This window comes from Dendrobates tinctorius, unplaced genomic scaffold (genome assembly GCF_039654945.1).
Source record: "Dendrobates tinctorius isolate UK_male_01 unplaced genomic scaffold, ASM3965494v1 ptg000070l, whole genome shotgun sequence".
Taxonomy (NCBI): domain Eukaryota; kingdom Metazoa; phylum Chordata; class Amphibia; order Anura; family Dendrobatidae; genus Dendrobates; species Dendrobates tinctorius.
In genome coordinates this window covers 22,180,555-22,193,847 of record NW_027361738.1, presented here as the reverse complement: position 1 = coordinate 22,193,847, position 13,293 = coordinate 22,180,555, and the positions used below count along the sequence as shown (strand labels likewise).

Here is a 13,293-nt window from a genome sequence, read left to right as displayed (position 1 = left end):
CGGCAAAAGCATACCTGCGCATGGCCTGCATACCCAATGCTAAAGATAGGGTATGCAGGTCGCATGCAGCGTCATGCACCCATAGGAGGAGCTGACCGGAGGAGGCAAGGCAGGAGGCGGAGCTTCGTCTGCCCAATTAATAATTTGTCAGGTTAATCATTGTTTGATTTACTAAAAAGACAAGACACCTAGGAATTATAATCTGGAGGACTTTGAAAGAAAGCTATTTACCCTTTTTGGCTGCAGTTGTTTGATGTTGTCCCATTTTACTAAAATTTTGCAACCAGGCTTGAACACGAAGTAGTTAGGATGCCTGCAAATGAAACATAGGAAAATCTACATTATCTACATTGTTAGGCTGGTTTCGCATTAGCGTTTTTTGCGCAGCGCATCATGTGCGTCCATGCGCATGCATCATGCGTACCTATGTTTAACATGGCGTGCGCGTGGTCTTGCGTTTGCACTCGTTCGTATGAGTTTTTGTGCACATGCGTTTTTTCAAGGTGTGCGCCTAGGCATGACAGACGCAACCTGTTGCATTTTTGGGTCCGCTGAAAGGCATAAAAAAACCGCTTGCGCACAGAATGCGACAAAATAACGCAGTACAGTCTATGGGAACGCAGGCGTGCGCATGGACATATGTTCGTTTGCGTTTTCATGTGCATGCATGCGTTTTTGGCGTAAAAATGTGTAAACACTGGTTTTAACCCCTAGAGAACGAATGCGCATAAAAAACGCAAACGCATGCAAAAATACATGATGCGTTTTTTGCATGCGTTTCTATTGCGCGCGATGCGCTGCGCAAAAAAATGCTAATGTGAAATCAGCTATACGTATATATATATATATATATATATATATATAAATCAAGAAAAAAGGGCAGCACTACCAAAATAATATAGTAGGTGCAAAACCTATTAAGCAGTGTCCAAACAGCCAAATTAACAAAAGGAAAAAAATAGGCAGCACTCAAATTAAATGTGAAAACAGTGGATACTTTACTGATCCTCAGGTGGCAACGTTTCAACGGTGACCCGTCTTTGTCAAAGATGGGTCACCGTTGAAACGTTGCCACCTGAGGATCAGTAAAGTATCCACTGTTTTCACATTTAATTTGAGTGCTGCCTATTTTTTTCCTTTTTTATATATATATATATATATATATATATACACACATATAATAGACATGCACAGTGGTCAGCTTAAATAAGTACACTTCATCAAAGTTATCAGAAAATGTTTAGTTTCCATTTCAAATCAACATTTTCTTTGGGATACCATAATACAAATACTGCCACAAATGTGGGCCATTGATTGCAAACAATGTTTGTTATTTTGCATGATCCAAATAAGTAATTTATTGACCAATTAATTCAAGACTATGCTGCAAAAATGAGTACACCCCAATGAAAGTTTTAGGAGCAAAGCTAAAGTTTAGACTATTATAATTCCTAAGAATTCAACCACAGGTAAGTTTAATAATTCAGAGGAAATAAGATATAAAGAGACACCTGCGCTAGAAATAAATTGATCACTAGTTGAGCTAATGCGGCAACCGAGTGTAGCTGCCAGGACTAAGTAAATGCGCAAAGACCACCTGCGTAGAAGTTGCTGCACGTGCAATAAATGCGGCTATAAATGAGCCAATGATGCTGGTGAGCAGGAATAAAAACTTACTTGTGTCTTGTAGGTGCAGGGTAGTTGGTCATAAATCCAGTTGGCTGGGGATGATGCAGAGTACGCTCACAAAGTTGGCCAGCAAGGAGTCTGGTGGGGGTTGCAGCAAGGTTAGACTGAGAATACGGCGTGCCACCAAGGGAGCGTCCTCCTTGGGCGGTTTTGGAAGCCTCCAATGCTGCTATGCGGCTGAACAGGTGAGCGGCGGCGTGCTCCAGCCGAGAGACATAGCCGTAAGGTAGTGGGTGTGGTCGGGGTGATGCTCCCTCGGTGGCACGCTATATTCCCAACTTTGTGAGGGCACTCTGCATCATCCCCAGCCAAAGCTTTACTTATCAGTTTGAATACTGTAGCAAAAGTGATACAAACATTTTACAAAAATAGAACTGCAACCATTTCACAGAAATTTCCAAAAGTTAACATTTAAACAGGAGTGTCTTCTAATGAGAAGGGTTGAAGAAAAGAGACATGTAAATTAACTGCAGTTAGCTGTGAGGCAGTGACCTGTGTCACAAGTAGGGGTCACTGTTTGTTCTCCCCATGACAAGCACGGAGGCGTATGGAGGCCTTTGGAGGGCAATGCCTTCACAGGTGTAGCCGTGATTGCAATGATGAAACAGTGACTGATGTCACAGGTAGGGGTCACTGTTTGTTCTCCCTAGGTTGTACACGGAGGCGTATTAATGCCATAGGAGTGCATGACAGTCACGAGCGTAGCTGTGACTGCAATGTAGATTAAAACAATAAAAATAAGTGTTAGCCTTGGACATGCTACTGTCTAAGGCAGTTGTAGGGAAAACATGCTCTGGGATGTTGTGTTGTGAAACAGACTGCAGGATGGTAGTGCAGTCCATTTCATTCCAGGCCCGGGATTACCATATGGCTGAAGGCCACAGGTTTGGGTGTGTCATTGCCAGAGTGAGTTGGTGCTTGTTACTGTGCAGAGCAGTTGGAGTTGCAGAGCACTGCCTGTGTGAGGCAACACAGGACAGAGGGGAGTCAATGGGCCTGGCAATCACAGCATACACAGTGGTGCTTCCGTCCACGGTGACTGGTCTCAGAGGTGGACTGTCTTGTGCCCGGAGGTGAACTGGAGGTAGACTGTCCTGTGCCCGAAGGAGGACTGGTGTCTGTAACGGCTGCAAACAGGTGGATATGGTTCCCAGCTGTAATCCAGAGGATATCATGGACTGTGTACGGCCGTAAGAGACATTGAAACGGCGTGCAGTCACCCACAGCTACTGGTCAAAGGGAAGTCCGTGTTTTGTGACTGTAATTTAAAGGATGCCATGCAGTATGTAGTGCTTTGAAATGGACACTAATGTTATTTGCGCTTTTGTGTGAAATGGACATTTAATGTGTGAAGTAACACATTAAAGAGACTTTGTGTTTGAACTTTGTGGGTCACTGCCTCCTCACTGCATACGGTGCTGCCAACGCACTACACAAGGTTATCATATATTCTCATTTAGTCACATTAGGTTTATCCTTTTTCTTTAGTTTTTTAAGTCTTTTTTTCATAAAAAAAAGTGGGACAGTTTCTTACTGAAACTGTTACAAGGCTCAGAGCCACCATGTAGACAAAAACTATTTACTCGCTTTCTTTGCTTTTCAAAGTACAGTATATACTCGAGAATAAGTCAACCAGAGTATAAGCCGAGACACTTAATGTTGCCACGAAAAACTGGGTAAATTTATTGACTCAAGTATAAGCTGGGTATGCATTGTCCCCTCATCCCCATCCTGGTATGCATGGCTCCCCATCCCTGTCCTAGTATGCATGGCTCCCCGGTCCCTGACCTTGTATGCATGGCTCCCCGTCATTGTCCTTGTATGCATGGCTCCTTATCCCCTATCCTTGTATGCATGGTTACTATAAAAAAATTCTACTTACCTTGTCTGCGCGCCCTGGCTGCATCTCATTCTGGCGCTAGCAGCTCTTCCAGCTGAGCGATCACGTGGCCCCGCTCATTAAGGTAATGATGAATATTCACTCCACGCCTATGCGAGTGAAGAGGCATGAATATTCATTACCTTAATGAGCAGGGCCATGTGATTGCTTGTCCAGAAGAGCTGCTGGCACCAAAATGAACGAGATGCAGCAAAGGCGTGCAGGGAAGGTAAGTAGGGAGTGTGCTGGAAGCCGGTGGCTGCAACTGTCCATGTGCGCTATTACAGTGAAATGAATACTCATTTCTCTTTAGCAGTGGCACAGGCTTTAGCCGCAGCTGCAGGCTCATACCTCTGTGACATGCCTCTCCCCCGCCATCTTTCTGGGATTGACGTGTGTATAAGCCAAGGGGGGTCATTTTCAGCACAAAAATTGTGCTGAAAAACTTAGCTTATACACGAGTATATACAGTATTTTCTACTTCTTTTTTTTGGACTTTTTTGTAATAATATGAAACTTCCTTTTTCACAGTTGCTCAATAAAAACCTCTCTCTGTTAGCAAGACAGACAAGCTTTGTACACCGACACTGTGTGTTTCTTGTCTCGGATGTATCGTTACCTGATTTGACCAGCACTGGCAAACTGAGAAAACCCTTGTATCTCCTCCAAAGCTCTCCCAAATAAAGTATATAAACAACAGTGCATGGTGCTGACATCCAGGATGGTTATTTCTATTCTTTGGACCCAACCGTGATGACCTTCCCAGGACCCCATGAATAAAGACTTTGTTGAGTAGCACCTGGTGTTCCTAGAATTTAAGTGTTTTAAGGTGATACAGGTCGGGTACATCGTGATCCAACAAGACTATCCCTATTGAACTTCTGCCAATATTTATATGTATGTGTGAGTGAGTGTGTGTGTGTGTATGTGCAATGCCCACTAGAGCCGGGGGTACTTGGTCTGGGCCAGTTAATTCTTCAAGGGATGTCACGACACCATTGACCCAGTCCGTGGCCCTGGGCATGCAATAAAATGTAAGGGGGAAAGTTTATAGGGGATTAAGTTGTGATGTCACCCGTGGTGTTCGACAACAGATGGCAATAGATGGCCGACGCTGCGATTCAGGTCCACTGGGGCGGTTGGTGACGCAACAGAGATGTTACAGTAACAGAACAATCAATGCATATGGCCTATTAAGTTTTTTTAAAAGCAGCATGCAATGCAAAAAAAAAGTTGTGAATCCCTGCTCTAGTGAGTAACACTGTATCTAGTGTCAATAGCAATTCATTACAGCATTAAAAAGCCAGGAGCCATGTAAAGTGTTATAAGTCTCCGATGTTGAGACTGTTAGTGGCTAGAATTGTCTTCGTAACCATGTCAATGGCTCATAGCTAGAGATGAGTGACTTTGCCTTTTTTCGGGTCAAGTCGGGTTTCATCAAACCCAACTTTTGCCAAAGTCGGGTCGAATGAAATCGGCCGACTATAGGGAAAAGTCAGAGGCCGACTGAAACACTAAACCCAATGCAAGTCAATGGGGAAGCAAAGTCAGCAGGGAGTGGAAGACAGTAAACACACCTAAAGTGCCCATTTCAATGCCAAAAGCATCAATTCTTATAACTGAAGCTTGTCAACCTTAACTTACTTCCTAATAATAGTAACGCATTGAAAACTGGTGGTTATTTGGCTAAAGTTGTGGGGGGGTTGGGCTGGCTCCAGGTTTTCGTGTGATGTGGGCCAAAGAGTGTCAGTGCTCCCCTTTAACACATACCACAACTCATGATGCTCCGATACGCCACAGAAATATAGGTATAGAACAATGACACATACTTCACTGCTTTGCTTACATGACATGACTGATCTATTTTAAATTGTACAATAGCTCAAAAACAGGACAGTATATTACTCCATACAGTGTTATGGCCACTACATTGTGTGCCTTACAGAATAATGAGCCCCATAAATTTCTCCACACCAACTAATTAGTCACATATAATGTTCCATACAGTATCTGATGAGCTCCACATAATGCTCCATATATAATGGGCCCCATTTGTAATGCTCCAGTGTATAATGTGCCCCTTAGATGCTGCTCCAGTGTCTGATCTGCCCCATTTATATTGCTCCAGTGCATGATGGGCCTCATGGATTCATGGATGATGCTCCAGTGTATGATGGGCTCCAATAATGCTCCATATATAATGGGTCCCATTTGTAATGCTCCAGTGTATAATGTGCCCCTTAGATGCTGCTCCAGTGTCTGATCTGCCCCATTTACAATGCTTCAGTATATGATGGGCCTCATGGATGATGCTCCAGTGTATCATGGGCCCTAATAATGCTCCCTATATAATGGGCCCCATTTGTAATGCTCCAGTGTATAATGTGCCCCTTAGATGCTGCTCCAGTGTCTGATCTGCCCCATTTACATTGCTCCAGTACATGATGGGCCCTAATTTTAATTAACCCAGGCATGGTATGTGAAAAGAGCTCCATGGAGTAATCTGAGGTGTGTGCTTCCACATCCTTCACTTTTGGTGTGGGTGAAGGACACAAGGAAAGGGGATGCTCCTGACCAGAAGCCTGCAGTTACGAGTCAGTGCTTGCATTTTTTACAACTTCAGAAGAGGAGGCAATAGAGCTGGAGGCTGTTTCAGCAATGTAAGCCACAAACAGTTCCTGATACTCCGGCTTTAAAAGCAGTCTACCTACTCCCAGAAAAGGGAGCTTTACAGGCCTTCCAGAGCTACACCATGACACTGGCTCAACACCTCCTGCCTTAGCTGCTATTGTGTTTTTGGCACTACCAGCAGATGCACCACCACCACCATCAGTACCAGGTGGCCCTCCACATCCGCGTCCTCTTCCACCATACTTCCTCATGTTTTTGAAAATGGACCCAAAATACCAGCAGATATATGGTACTGTATCAGAAGCGTACAGCTCTATACAGTCTATGGATAACAGTAAATCTCCGTATATATTTCTTGAGGCATACACAGATGCTCACAGGCTCAGTATGGATTACCCAATAAAATAACAAGTTGAAAAAGGGTACAGTATCACCAGATACAAGGTATATATAGTATAGTGTAAACATTGTGATTCTCCGTATACATTTCAGGAGGCAGACACAAACGCTCTCAGGCCCAGTATGGATTACACAAGAATATGAAAAGCTGTAAATGGGTTATGTAACACAAGCGTACAGCTGTATACAGTGTTGGGGTAATCTTAAAGTTCCAAATATATTGCCGGAGTAACAGACAGACGTTTACAGGCTCATTATGGATTACACCAGAATCTAAATAGCTAAAAAGGTTACTATATCAGAGGCGTTCTGCTGTATACAGTGTTGGTCAAATTGAAAATATCGGTATATATTTCTGTAGTCACCCTCAGACGCTCACTCAGTTTGGTTTTGACCATAATAAAAAATGCTGTAAAAAATGTCCTGGATAACATGATAGCAAGTATATATTTTTTAGGGTACAATTGAAATCTCCGTATAAATAGTCCCGTAGTCACTCTCAGACGCTTACACAGTATGGATTTGACCGTAATGCTAAATGTCAAACAAAGGTACTGTATAACAAGATACAAGCTGTATCGAGTATAGTCTAAAAATTTGTTTCTCCAATTCACCGTATATATAGAAGGCATAACCCACACACGCTCACTCACTATGGATGATGTAGGGAAGGTGGACTGACAGACAAACCAGCCTGTAGTAAGAAGCAGAGGTATAGCGCAGTGCAGGTGTGAAACCGCTAAGATAAATAGAAAGGGTGCAGTGTTTTAGCTTGCCCGTTGGAGGGCAGTGGAGAGTGTAGGAGTGGGACTGAAATAACTGCCATTGGTCAGAGAAACTGTTAGGTGATGGTGGGCGGAGTTACCAGAACTAGAAGTATAAAAGGCTGAGGGAAGGTTCTGGAAGAGTCAGTCAGCGAAACGAGCACAGTAAAGAGGAAGTTCTGCTGAGGAAATAGAGACAGAGGAAAGGCTCCAGAGAGGACTGACAGTTGAGGCGGTCACGGGGGGATGGCCCAGAGGACAGTAGCTGCAGACGAAGACGGCCTGGGGCTATCATACGGACGGTGTGCTCAGATTGGTGCAGCACTGTGGTGGTTGGGCCTATGCCAGCCACAATGGAAGAGCCACAGAGGATACCATGATTATAGTTACAAAGGAAGTGAAAGTACTGGGGCCTGTGTACAGAGAAATGTGAAATGGCTGTGGTAAACTGCTGTTGTTGACAGAAGGATGGGCACTAAAAATGGACTTATTCAATACAAACTCTGTCTCAGTCTCGTGTTTGTCTGCGGCAAGAAGAGGTTCCCCCCACAGTTGGTTATCCTACAGATGATACCTTAATACAAATTTTTGAAACAAGGTACAGTATCAGCACATACCAGGTGTGTCCAGTCTAGTGTTAAATTTCCATCTATACTTCCGGAGTCAGACAGAGACACTCACAGGCTCACTATGTATTACACCAGAATTACAAAAGTAGAAAAAGGGAAAGGTATTCATAGCATACACCAGTATACAGTGTTGTGGTACTTTTAAATCTTCGTATATATTTCGATCTCAGTAAGCCAGTCAAGAATCTCCGCTACTGGAAACTACATGGATACAAGTATAGACGCAAAGTCGAGTGTTAGCAGAAATTGTGGAATTACTCATCGCGGGAAAACCTCCCGGTAGATGTTGCAGAGGCGATGCAGACCCTCAATTACTGTGTCTGTGGAGAAAGCGAAAAAGGTTCTTTGTGAAGACAGGATTGCTTTATCGCAGTAGCGCGGATCACATGACAGTTACTCGTCTCCATCAAATTGTGATCACAAGGAGAGATGTACTCATGGTCCTCACTGCCTATCATGATGTGTCTGGTCATTTTGGAGTGCAAAAGACAGAAGCCACAGGCCATAGGCGATTCTATTGGATTGGCATGAGAGGAGACATTGAAAAATGGTGGCAGGAATGTCACATGTCTGTGACTATCACAACTGTGAAAGGTGATCATAAACCACCACTGCACTGGTAGCCATTGATCATCTGAAGGTAAATATGGCAGATGGCTAGCACTCGACTAGTTTAATGAATAAACGGTGCTAGTGAAAGGGAGCCTCTGGTCCCGTAAATGTGAAGTCAATATAGAATCACTGCACACGTAAATTATGCTAAAGTGAGCTTTTTATTATTTAATTGACGGTGATGAAGCAACAGCTGACGTTTCGGCCTAACAACGGCCTTTATCACATAGTCGCCCTTTTGAAGAAGAGTTTTGGTAGTCACCGGTTGATAGTTTATCACTGCTAGGCAATATTTCAAAAAAATGCAGATTATCCAATATAGCCAATAGTCCAGGTGATAGAGGAGCAGAGATCCTGTTGGTATGGCAAAAAAACATTGGTGGCGCAGTGGGGCCTGCGACTATGTGATAAAGGCCGTTGTTAGGCCGAAATGTCAGCTGTCGCTTCATCACCGTCAATTAAATAATAAAAAGCTCACTTTAGCATAATTTACGTGTGCAGTGATTCTATATTGACTTCACATCTGAAGGTAGAGGCCGTCAGGACAGGCCATAGCTACATCTTAACCATCATTGATCAATACACCAAATTTCTAGTGGCCGTCCCTGTGAAGGATTTAACTGCACAGACTACACAGCGGTGGAGCAGGGAGAGGTAAGTATTGCAACTTGCAAGTGCTGTGGCCATGACCAAGCAGGGGGGCACAATCGTGGTCGATGGTACTGGCACAGGGCCCCTCATAGTATGCTGGTGTTTCTGACAGTGAGTGGGCCCTCCCACCATCTGAGACACTGTGTTGTACTATGAGGGGCCCTGTGCCATTGCCGTCGGCCATCAGTGGGCCCATCCACCTGTTCAGAGCAACGGCACTTGCCCGAGTGCGCCAGGTCTTGACCCCAGCCGTTGGGGGAGGGGTGGGCAGCCCAGTTAGGGAGGTTTAAATATTGGCATATGTAGATGTGTTGGCTGGACATTCAGCTGCTGCAAAGGGCGTAATTGGGCAAGTCCAAGGAAGAGGAGGAAAAACCCGAGGCACTTTTCTGGTAACCTATGTGTCATCAGGGGAAGGTGGGACAAAATCCTTTGAAAACCTTGCATGGTTCATTTTAATGAAGGTTAGAACATCAACATTTTGGGTCTACAGATGAGTCCTTTTTTCTGTCAGGATTGGTCCAGCAGCACTGAAGACTCTCAGACAACACACTATCAGCAAGGCAAGCGAGCTCCTGTAAGGCATATTGTACCAATTCATGCCAGGTGTCCAGTTTAGATGGCCATTAGTCAAAGGGGAATGACCTGTGAGGGAGAACATCGATATGGGAGGAAAAGTAGTTTTGTAACCATAGCTGACAACTGCTGCCTCCTGTCACTTTTAATCGATGCAGTATTAGCAGTCGTGTGAGCGGTACTTGAGGAATCTTTCCACAACATGGTCATTAAACCCCTGTCTCCAACGCCACTTCTGCTGTGTGCACCATGAACACCTCTTCCATTGTGCCCACTACGGCTCGTGGGAGAACCAGCACCGCTGCTGTGTGCTGGGAAAGCCTCAAACAAATGGCTTGCCAGAGTTGCTTGTTTGTTTGCCAATATTATCTCTAGGTTCTCCTGTGGCATGATGTTGTGTAATTTGCTTTTGTAGCATGGATCGAGGATGCTGGCCAACCAGTAATCGTCATCCCTCATCATTTTGGCAATGCGGGGGTCTCTTTTTAGGATCCGCAAGGCATAAGCGCACATGTGGGCCAATGTTCCAGGTGTCAATGATGCACTGCCCGTGGTGGGTGGAGGAGCAGTTTCTGGCAAATCCACATACCTACAGTCATGCACAAACACTGTCCCTGACCTTGGAACGCCAAGAGATGGTACGGTATGAGGAGCGTCCAGCTGTGTAAGGTGTATTAAACAAATTTAATCAACGTATATATTATGTTAGTCACAGACACTCTCACAGCATGTATTGGACCGTAATCCAACAAGCAGATATACGGAACTGTATCAGAAGTGTACAGATGTATACGATTTTTGTGCAACTAACAATCTCCATATATGTATTTACGGAGTGTCACACACACGCTGACTAGGTATAAAAGTGACTGTAATGCGAACGGCAGATATACAATACTGTTGGAGAATCGGACAGCTCTATAAGATGTGTGTAAGGAAAATTGTCAAGCTCCGTGTATTTGTATGTGGACAGACACACGCTGTCTCTGTCTAGTTTAGACCGTTAACAAACAGCAGATATACGAAACTGTTTGAAAAACGGACATGACTCTAAGGTGTAGGTCTGGAAAAACGGAAAAACTCTTCGGCTTTTTTTTCCAGAGTCACACACAGGTAGCTTTTAATTGTCCGTGCTAGAAGGCAGTACACGGTAGTGTGTGAGGAGCGTACACCGCTGTACGGTGTGTGTATGTAAAATTGTCAAGCTCCGTGTATTTGTATACGGACTGACACACGCTGCCTCTGTCTAGTTTAGACCGTAATCAAACAACAGATATATGAAACTGTGAAAAACAGGCACGACTCTAAGGTGTAGGTCTGGAAAAACTTCTCGTTTTTTTTCCAGAGTCACACACAGGTAGCTTCTATTTGTCCATGCTAGAAGGCGGTACAGGGTAGTGTGTGAGGAGCGTGTACCGCTAGACGGTGTGTGTATGTAAAATTGTCAAGCTCCATGTATTTATATACGGACTGGCACACGCTGTCTCTGTCTAGTTTAGACTGTAATCAAACAACAGATATACGAAACTGTTTGAAAAACGGACACAACTCTAAGGTGTTGGTCTGGAAAAATGGACAAACTTCTCGGCTTTTTCTTCCAAAGTCACACCCAGAGAGCTTCTATTTGTCCGTGACACCAGCCGGTACACGGTAGTGTTTGAGGAGCATACACCGCTAGACGGTGTCTGTATGGAACATTGTCAAGCTCCATGTATTTGTATATGGACTGACACAAGCTGTCTCTGTCTAGTTTTGACCATGATCAAACAGCAGATATACAAAACTGTTTGAAAAACGGACACAATTCTAAGGTGTAGGTCTGGAAAAATGGACAAACTCCTCGGCTTTTTCTTCCAGAGTCACACCCAGATAGCTTCTATTTGTCCGTGATACCAGCTGGTACACGGTAGTGTGTGAGGAGCATACACCGCTAGACGGTGTCTGTATAGAAAATTGTCAAGCTCCGTGTAATTGTATATGGACTCACACACGCCATCTCTGTCTAGTTTTGACTGTAATCAAACAGCAGATATACAAAACTGTTTGAAAAACGGACACAATTCTAAGGTGTAGGTCTGGAAAAACGGACAAACTCCTCGGCTTTTTCTTCCAGAGTCACACCCAGAGAGCTTCTATTTGTCCGTGATACCAGCTGGTACACGGTAGTGTGTGAGGAGCATACACCGCTAGACGGTGTCTGTATAGAAAATTGTCAAGCTCCGTGTAATTGTATATGGACTCACACACGCCATCTCTGTCTAGTTTTGACTGTAATCAAACAGCAGATATGCGAAACTGTTTGAAAAACGGACACAACTCTAAGGTGTAGGTCTGGAAAAATGGACAAACTCCTCGGCTTTTTCTTCCAGAGTCACACCCAGAGAGCTTCTATTTGTCCGTGATACCAGCCGGTACACTGTAGTGTGTGAGGAGCGTACACCGCTAGATGGTGTGTGAAAAAATGAACGCTCAGTAACTCACCAGGACAAAATAATAAAATTTGGAGTGCTTTGAAAAAGGCAGTTTGAACAGCAGTGTGCACACAGCAATGCAGCTAGCAGGTAGCCTTAAAAGGCGGCCTAATCACCACCAGCACTGCTGCACACAACAAAAATCCTCCCCTTTCACTGCACACTAACTGTACAGTGAAAAGCGCTATCAGCAGAAGCATTTTTTTTTCTTCTTCCCTGCCTAACGCTCTCCCTGTTCAGAATCAGCAGCAGCACCTCTCCCTATTGTAAGATCGGCAGAAGTAAGATGGCAGTCGGTGTTCACAGCCTTTCATACCCACTGTGACGCCACACAAAGCCAGTCAATCACTTCAATGCCCTTCCCTGTGCGTCCTCCATCACTTGGTGAGAAAAGGCGCTGAAAGCATCATTTGAAATGCGACTTTGGCGCTCTGATCGGCTACCTCATGGCCGACCTCACGCTAGGGTCGGGTTTTGATCGGCGAAACCCGACTTTGGCGAAAGTCGGCGATTTTTTAATCTGACCGACCTGTTTCGCTCAACTCTACTCTTAGCATACAGTATATATGTACTGTATGACGTATGTGACCTCCCAATGTCTTGCTAGATAAGAATGATACAGTGTGGCAATAATGAGAAATGGTCCAATGATGCACGGTCAGTTCCACAGTGTTCAGATAATATTAAAGAAGTTTTCTCACATATCCACAGGATATTTTCTAATTTATATATTTTCAGGGAAATTCCAATATTTTTGGTATCTTCTTTTATTTCCTGTTATTCATGTAATGGGACTCATAGTGAACTCACAATTATTATTATTATTATTTATTTATATAGCACCATTGATTCCATGGTGCTGTACATGAGAAGGGGTTACATACAAATTACAGATATCACTTACAGTAAACAAACTAACAATGACAGACTGATACAGAGTGGAGAGAGGACCCTGCCCTTTCGGGCCTACATGCTACAGGATGGTGGGGAAG

General features: G+C 44.1%; 1 protein-coding gene across 2 annotated transcripts in view; it reads right to left on the bottom strand.

Moving 5' to 3' along the window:
- LOC141095454 (ATP-dependent translocase ABCB1-like) overlaps nt 1–13,293 on the bottom strand; it is a 485,663-nt gene that overhangs the window by 455,577 nt on the left and 16,793 nt on the right. For both annotated transcript variants that reach the window (XM_073581458.1, XM_073581459.1), the window contains exon 2: nt 232–313. In XM_073581458.1, the coding sequence (XP_073437559.1) occupies nt 232–265 (34 nt within the window). In that variant the 5' untranslated portion in view covers nt 266–313. The remainder of the gene's footprint in view (nt 1–231; nt 314–13,293) is intronic.